Raw genomic sequence first — 8,631 nt, forward strand, 5'->3', positions numbered from 1 at the left:
AAAATCGTGGACCGTCCATTTACCTTTTTGAAAACATGGATGAAATAGTGAATCATGTACTCTATGAATGATTGCAACGTATAAGGATGTTACATAAGTGTGTGCGTGGGTATTCTAGAATATACACTGATTTATAGGTCATCAGCTACAAGAGTTGTTCATGGTTTAGCATTGCAGAGCACAAGTGTGATACTTCTACACCACTCACTCGATCATTACCACAAGTACAATTTTCAGTTTGTACAAGCATTTCAATTTTTCCACTAAATTTCTTATTTTTCAAGGTCAAGTTTTGTGGAAACTAAATACACCCGAAAAGTAGCATTTGTGGAGGCCACTAAATGTTCAGTTTAGAGCATATGAAGTAAAATAGATAAAACTGTGTGATAAAATCAGGTACTTTTGCGATGCCCATCACAAACTGCAAGAGATGAGTTTTATCCTCTTTGCTAAAACCTTGAGCCACCTCCCAAAACCATTGGATAACAGGAGCACCGGCACTATATCTAGAATACTCTGTATTTGCTCTCATGTCATCCACTGAAAATCTAAAATCATACCAATTACATCAATATAAAAAAATTTATCAGAGGTTGAAGTTCCTGTAATTCACATATACACCTAAAACCTTAGAAGCAGAATCTATGTTTTGAGAGATGCAAACCTTGTTTCTGTTGTTTTTTTTTCTTGCAACTAATTTTGTTAAAAAAGCTTGGGTAGGCCATGGGAGGTACAATCATCTGTTCTACACCCCCTAGAATCACGTTGGTGCCAACCATTATTCCATTTTTTTAAAAATCAGCACCTAAAATTCAAACCCAATATTGCCAAGGTTACATGTACAGATTGTTGTCCAAGCCAGGTAAACATACCACAAAAATACTCTAGATATCAGCATATGGTGTGGCGTCGGATGTTGTATCCAAATGTCACGCCGCTTCATTAAACCAGCTCATGTATGTTGGTCACCAACACACCAGAATTTATCTTCCAAAAAAAAAAAAAAAACACGCCAGGATTTTAAGCATTAGACCTCGTTGTTATGGGTCAATTGTTGCATGTAATAGAAGATGACCTTGTTGCAGCTAGGCAAGAAGATCGGAGTGTGGGCAGCCATGACTTTAATAGGTCAGTCAAGGACCTACACATCTTTCTTCAGTTTTGAGTGCGCTGTTAGTTTCTTTGCTGTGGTGGTCTTGCTTAGCCATTGTGATCTTTTAGCTTTCAGGTGGTTGACAATGGCCCGCCCAATGTCAGCAAGCTTTGGCGAGACGCATCTGTCTTTAGTGCATTGGCAAATGGTTAAGGAGTTGGAGAGGCTTAAGTGCGTTGAGAAAATGTAAATGACTATAGGCAGCAGTGGTGGGTTAGATTCAGGCAGCTCTGAAGCTGTAGTTTCAATGTTTAACACATGTGAATCCTGTTCATGACCAATATCTATTTGATATTATTTGTTTAATGCAACACTAGAGCCCTCTCACAATATGGGGTTTGGTCCAAGTGTTTGTATGCTGGAAACTATGTGAAATTGTTGGGGTGGTTTACATTAACTGCATTCATTTGATGGCAGACCCTTCACATGAATTACCAACCAAGTCATCCTTGAATTCACCAAATATTTGCGGGCATCCATCCCCTTTTCTCTGTTCTCGTGCTTCCAGTACCCACTTACATAGTGGAAGGACCCATTCTCACTGTCCTGCTCAAACCATCTCACCAAATAACTGCATTTATTGTAATATATGAAATAAGACCCACAATAATGATACAATAGAACAATAACCAACACTCAAATCCGACCGGCGAAATGATGTAAACAATAACTAAGGTACAACATGAGGGAAGAAAGAATACCTTCACAACTGCAGGTTCCCATACAAAGTTGGCAAATGAATATACAATTCCACCTGTGTTGATACCCACCCCATACAGGGCACCCTCACCAGTTAGAACACCAAGTCAGGTTCATGAAGTCATAAAATTCCCTCAAAACAGAGGTATCAATCAAGAAAATAAAAAGGCACGGTAAAACTTTCATTTTGATAGGTGGTTGGTTAAGTGTAAGATGAGGTTTTGATCCCAGGTCTGGACTTGCTGCACATAGTTTCAGATCAATATGACTCATACCTGTAGCTGGAAAGCTCTAGCCCTTTCTCCTGCGAGGACTCCCCTTGTTGAATGCAATTCCTATTTTACATATATTCAATAGAACCGGTTCAATACGAAGTGATAAGGTCAAGGACAGAATGTCTAATTTTTTAATCCAGTTGAGGCATGTCTAGCATGCCACAATAATGAGGAACATAAATCTAAAACCTATCTTCAATTCCTCAAGGAAAACCAACATCTTTAGATTCTCATTAGCTTTCTAAGAAATATATGGTACTCTTACATCATGGAGGGATGGGTTATGAAGTTCATAATTATAAGCAGTTTCCAGTCACACTAATCAAATTGAGCAAAAATGAACATGGTATGAAGCACAACAGAACCATCATGACTGTCATATGAATGAATATTTCATTTTGGAACTATAAATGTAGATAGAAGGACATTTCAAATAATTTTTTTTATATAAGTAAAATATTTTATTGAACATTCCTAAAGATATGTTCATTTAAAAATGACCCAGATTTGTATACATGATTATATCTTATACCAGATATTGGGGTCAGAAATGAGTCCTATTTTTCCATGAAACACTATCTTGAGGCTTCCATACAGTGCAGAAAAACAACTACCAGAATCGATGTTAGGGGAACACACATTCTACCGACTGGGTTTGAAAGCCAAGAAGCTCCTGATTTCAGCTAAAGAACAAGGAACAGAATCGATGGACTTTCCATAAGACCTATTAAAATGAGAGATATCCAAATATGTTGACCAACAAAGTCAAGAATACACCGAGTTTTTATAGAATAGAACTAAAAGCAAATGTAACAGACTAATCGGAAAAACACAAATGCAATATAAATAATTACACTCACCAGTGTACGGTTCAACAATGAAGCAATAGCAAGTGCAGTCCTCATTTGTTTCATCTGAAGAAACCATTTTTTATGTAATTAACAAGTCGCAACAGAGATTAGTATTAAAACAAGTCCATGTTATACAAGATAGAAGATTAGGCTGACATATGCATACTTGGTAATTTATGAGAGAAAAGTGTGATTCAACATTATGCTCCCCATCTAACATGAGGCTCTTTGGGATAGACGGCTTAAATGACAAGAAACCTCCTGCATAAGTTCCCTGAAAATATAAATTTTCTCATCTTGGCTTGCAAGAGATTGATGCTAATGACAACTAAGGCAGAATCCATTACAAACTTCTATAAGGTAAAGATTCCAAATTCCTGAGTATTATAAAAACATAGAGAAAATTTTGAATGTTATCAAGCAACAAGGATATATGGAACTCATTTCCAAACAACAATGTGGAGTTTAAATTAGGGTCAACAGTCAATAAATGAGCAAGTATAAGAGAAAAAATGAGAGATCAGGTGGGATGATCTCCTTATTTTATACAATTGATTGGCTTAATGACAATGACCAAGAGTGGCTTTGAGTGAATAAGTTAATATCTTTCTCCCACCCCACCCTAACCCAAGCCCATCTCCACTTCTTAGAATAGTCCTTATTTGTATTTGTTGACAAAATAAGTTAGTTGTCAGAAGTCGGGGAAATAATGAATAACTACAACAGGTAACGAGAAAATTGTGTAGTATAATTATCCATAAAGTATGTGGAGTGATATTGGAAGGCTAGACATGTTGAAGAATCTGTGAAACACAGCCAACATCACCTCATAAAGATCGATAAGATGTATGACAAGTTGCACAGAGAAGATCTAACCTGGTGAATCATAATATTCTGGTTCATCGTAGAAAAGCATAGCTTCACGTAATCGATGACGCTTTCCATCAGTAACTGCAAACTGAAAGGTGGTATGCACAGCAAATCGTTCCAATCTGAGTTGTTGATGCATGGCCTGCAAATGTAGCTTAAGCATTAATAGTGAACGAAAGTGAACAAGGTATAGCAAAAGAAACTTATATGGAAGTCAGGTATTCATTTAGAGAATACCTAAGAACAAAACAATGACTGAATACCTGAACAAAGTAAGTATGTCCACTGCAAAATATACTTGCTGGCAGAAATCCCAACTTAAGGTTTCTATCAAAAGCATATACTAGTCCGCTTTCCTCGTCAACAGATGGTCCTAATTGCTTGTGCACAAGCTCATTGAATGCATTCTGGTCCCATATCTTCATCAGCTAGAACCATCTCTTTCCATTCTTTTGCCAGTTTTTTTGCAGACTCTGTTGGCCGCCAGTGGAAAATTCCAATATTAGAGGCACCATTGACTGCAGAAGGAAAAAAAATGGCTTTGATCTAAAACTAGTTAATCTCCAACCAAGAGGTGCCAAGTAGACACTGTATGTGGCTAATAGCCTACTATAGGAACGGGACACCGCTCTGGATCACGACTCATAATTTTCATAAAATTATTGAAATTCGACGGATTAGAATCAAGTTTAATAATAAGAACGTTAAGGCGAGATGGTTTATCAGATATCTATAAAAAGCTATATTGAATCAAAATTCAAGAACATTTTGTAGTTCAAAACATACCTCAATAGGTACAAGAGCTGTTGGAATGACCCTGCATATAAGAGATTAACCAGAACCAGAAATTAACAAAAAAAACAAAAAGCATTTTAATAAGAGCCAGAAGTTCATAGCTTAGTTTCATTATTAAATTTATATGAAAAATACAACCATCATGATATTTCTTAGTTACTCAAGAACATGGCAGCCACCATCATAAACTATCTGAGATATCGAACCCATCAATCCATAAACCAAATCAATTCTCCTTTTCACCTGTAATAATCAATACTCATTAAACTTAAAAGAAAAACCCATAAAAGATTTCACAAAAGCAATCAAAAGAAATACACAAAAACTACCAATTAATGGATATAAGTGTGGTCACTTTCAGAATTTAAGGGACATTTCAACCTTAACATGTATTAGTAAATTTCCAAATGTGTGAAGGGCATACCAGAGGTCCATTTGGATGGAAATATGCCTGTGGTGATTGGATTGGAGCAGTATATGTATTGTAAGTAACAGGCTGGTGGGGTCCAACTGCAGAAATCATGGAATATGGCTATTAATCTCCATTCATTGCAGTTACACTTAAGACAGGAGTACCCAATATGGATACATTAACCATTTTGAAGCATCTGCTTGATATAACTCGACACACATTTCAGTTGTTGGAAACACCAGCCTCAACAAACGTGCTGCACAGACAAGTCATCCAATAAATTCTTTTATTTATGGGTAAAGGATATGTCATATATAATGAGATGTTTCGATAATAAGGTCTCAGCATATCAGTGACATGTGGTGCATACTAGGTGAGTGTCTCCAACCAACGCTAAATTTCATAAAATGGATAGCTTGTACCATGGGAATATAACTATTTCCCTCACCTATCTTTTTTTTACTGATAGAAGAAAAGACTTCACAGTGCTCCATAAAAGTCTAAAACTAGGACCAAAATACCTCTAGAATAGTGTCAGCACCAAAATCCTTCCTCCACTGAATCATTTCAGCCCACATGTGTTTTGCTTTATCAACCTAAATCATGGTATATATCAAGTGCAATGATTTCTTAATGTATCCCGAGGCAAATGATCTAGTTTCCTATAATGGATATGTTTGTTTTGCTAAAAATTTCGAATAACAATAAATGAATTGAGATGATAAATTTAGTAAAGAGTTAGGATCCCTATCTATGTAATTGATATTAGTATCACTTTAATGTAATAGTGTGATATCAATCTGATTTTCGGGATGTGCCCTATCTATGAAGTAGACTTTGGATTGAACATTCAATGGACCACATATACAACACACAAATACAGCAATTAAAAGAGGTATAAACTACTGCACACAAATACAGCAATTAAAAGAGGTATAAACTACTGCACATAATCATATATACAAATAAAAAACAAATGTGAAAATGTAATGACAAGTAGGAAATCACCAGTATGCCTTGTGGCTATGGGAAAGTGAACAAGGTATAAATCCAGATAGTCTAACAGAAATGCTTTAAACTAGCCTTGGTGGTAATCAAAAGGTCTTCTCTTTTCACAAGGCCAGACTAAAATCCTTTAGCAAGTACTTCTCCAACTCTACTTCGTTCTGGTAATCAGCTGTAAGTAGCAATAGTTTATCAGACTTGTTACTTCATGCAGAATACTCAAAATGTAAATGGAAGAAGAAAATTATAAAACTATTGGATCAATGAATGAATCCCTATCAAAATAACCCCCCCAATCATGCACAATTGACTGCATATTACCCATTGGGCATAAGTCAGGTCTGAGTCATTTCGGAAAAACAAATCTTAGCTGAATCAGAATCAGCAATGTCTCCTTATCACCAATTCACTTGCCCCACATCGATCTCGACTAATTGGCTAAAGGAATCAAATTTTTCGATACAATGAATAACATAAAGGCCCATCTTATCAACCGAAATATTCTTACAATGCTTCAAAGATACTAAGTTAATGATAAAAAAAGACCAAAATTTTTAATATAGTTACCAAATGTTCAAAGAAGTTGTTTCCTGAAATAGCAACTCTCACCAAGCTATGTATTTAGGGGACATGGATTGTGCTCCCAAACAGGGCCTTAAATTTAGATTTTCAGATAATAAAACTTCTATGCAGGCATACGTCACAAGATGACAATGAAACAGCTCTTAGCACGACCAGGGGTGTTGTTGCGTGAACGTCTACAAATGCTTGTATGTGAACAGTTTTTAATGAGGGGTGTGGAGACAACGAGGGGGTAATATATTAGTAACAAGGTCATGGTGAATCATTGTGCCAAGGCTAAGTGTAGTAACTGTGCTTCAGTGTGTGCATGTAAGATGTAGGAATGATACGAAACTAGTTTGATTGGATCACAAAAATAATAAAAGATAAAGAAATAATTTATCTGTTTATTTTTATGGTTCATCCTTCTTTTGGCTCTATTATTGATCGTTATGTTGAATATTTAGTTTGGCACACTCTTTATGGTTCAATCTAAGGATATTCGGAACAACCTTAAATAATTTGGAATTTCAAAAGGTTGATTTCATTAAGGACGGAGTGTTAGTTTAGATGTTTTTGTAGTTTTTTTTTTTAATGAATCCATCTATCCTTTGACTTTTTTTTAGTTTTTATTGTATTTTTGTCAATCTGCCCTTTGGCAGTATGTTTTTATAATAAAAAAAAACATAAAATAAAATTAAAAAAAAGGTTTTTCAGCATGCTGTTAGCATGAACAACAACTTACTGGTTTAACTCGTTGGTGTGCCCCTAGCAGAAACTCAATTTTTAGTGTTAAACCCTTAATGCTTTCATATTGCTGGGAGGTGTGCCAGTAGCAGATCAGTTTTTTTCATTTTTGCATCTCCTTCTCAAAAGAGAAAGAAGGACAGCAAAGAGGAAAGGACGTCTCCCTCTCTCTCTCCCTTTCTCTCTGTCTCTCTCTCTCACAAAAATAAACAAGAAAAAACAATGAATCTAGAAGTATTGAAGAAGAGATTGATGACCTTGTATTCAACCTGGATCAAACACAAATGAGATCTTTGGTCTGATTCAGACATTCTTCTGATCTGCACTCCTCCTTCTGATGATGATGATGATCTCTCTTTCCATCCGATTTCCTCTTCTTTCTACCAATGGTTGCTTGGATTCAATTTCCCTAACACGATCGCCATCTTCATGCGCAAAGAGATTCACTCTATCTCCACCAACAACAAAATCCCTCTCTTAAGAACCCTAATCATCTCTACCAAGGAATCAATCGGATCTCTCCTCACAATCCATCAAAAGCCCCAAGGAGATGTTAAGCGCGGGAGGGACGACTAACTGCTGAGATTTAAACCCTGGCCTAATGTTCTTGAAAGGAAAAGCTGGACCCTTTAGTCATCAAAGAGTTGGAAGTTTGCTCGGTTCATGAACGGGTAAATGCTCATGGATCGCCGGTTTCCTCCAAACCGATGGTTTACCCTTAGAAGGAAAACATCTGAAAATGAGAGGGAAGAGGGAAATTCGCGCGTTGTGATATTTTCATTTAGAAACTTTTAGAGGCGGATTGTATTTTCCGCTCCAACAAATGTTTTAACGGGTTGAGTGTAGCAACAAATGTTTTAAAGGGTTGAGTGTAGCCACGGATAAATATATCCGCTACAGAAAAACGCACCTACTGCAGCAGAAATATAAATCCGCTGCTATAAATCGACGTAAGAAATGTAGAAAAATTAACTCTGCAACCGCGGAACATATATTCCGCTGCTATTATTCGATTTAAAAAAAATTTGATAAAGAGAAAAACTTATTAAACATAATTTTTTACATTTAAAAAAAAAAATTTTGATTTTTAGTGGCGGATTTACTAATCCGCTGCTATATTCAATTAAAAAAATTTGATAAATAGAACTTACTAGATATAATTTTTTATATTAAAAATTTTTTAATTTTTTAGCGGCGGATATAATAATCCACTGCTACATTCAATTTTTTAAAAAATATGATAAAAAGACTCATTAAATATAA

At 35.8% G+C, this 8,631-nt stretch overlaps 1 protein-coding gene across 50 annotated transcripts; it reads right to left on the reverse strand.

Moving 5' to 3' along the window:
- Positions 1–407: 407 nt before the first annotated feature.
- LOC147380768 (arabinosyltransferase XEG113-like) lies at positions 408–8,315 on the reverse strand. Of its 50 annotated transcripts, XR_015175123.1 has the most exons (14): positions 7,626–8,229; positions 6,064–6,232; positions 5,068–5,153; positions 4,635–4,886; positions 4,112–4,366; positions 3,855–3,990; positions 3,145–3,239; positions 2,988–3,041; positions 2,128–2,187; positions 1,855–1,938; positions 1,076–1,724; positions 873–987; positions 665–754; positions 408–548 (listed from the first exon to the last, which is right to left on the reverse strand). XR_015175123.1 is itself a non-coding variant. In XM_086431270.1 (12 exons), the coding sequence occupies exons 6-12, from the start codon at positions 4,271–4,273 to the stop codon at positions 1,704–1,706; spliced, it is 612 nt and encodes a 203-aa protein (XP_086287396.1). In that variant the 5' UTR covers positions 4,274–4,321; positions 4,635–4,665; positions 4,782–4,886; positions 5,068–5,153; positions 6,064–6,232; positions 7,626–8,231; the 3' UTR covers positions 994–1,703. The 50 variants fall into 50 exon arrangements, 33 of the variants coding, with proteins under 33 accessions (XP_086287396.1, XP_086287391.1, XP_086287392.1 ...); XR_015175124.1 differs by lacking the exon at positions 873–987 and having other exon boundaries at positions 665–805; XM_086431270.1 differs by lacking the exons at positions 408–548; positions 665–754; positions 873–987 and having other exon boundaries at positions 994–1,724; positions 4,112–4,321; positions 4,635–4,665; positions 4,782–4,886; positions 7,626–8,231.
- Between the last annotated feature and the right edge of the window lie 316 nt (positions 8,316–8,631).

Source organism: Akebia trifoliata, unplaced genomic scaffold (genome assembly GCF_017979445.1).
Source record: "Akebia trifoliata isolate Shusen 1 unplaced genomic scaffold, ASM1797944v1 Contig01006, whole genome shotgun sequence".
NCBI classification, from domain to species: domain Eukaryota; kingdom Viridiplantae; phylum Streptophyta; class Magnoliopsida; order Ranunculales; family Lardizabalaceae; genus Akebia; species Akebia trifoliata.

What these genes read in the sequence shown, in the direction of transcription:
- LOC147380768 (XM_086431281.1), bottom strand. Translation starts at nt 4,273, where the DNA reads ATGAAGATATGGGACCAGAATGCATTCAATGAGCTTGTGCACAAGCAA. An exon ending in AGAATATTATGATTCACCAG is followed by an intron (nt 3,240 to 3,854) that starts GTTAGATCTTCT and finishes GAACTTATGCAG; the next exon opens with GAGGTTTCTTGTCATTTAAG. An exon ending in CTAGAGCTTTCCAGCTACAG is followed by an intron (nt 1,939 to 2,127) that starts GTATGAGTCATA and finishes CTAACTGGTGAG; the next exon opens with GGTGCCCTGTATGGGGTGGG.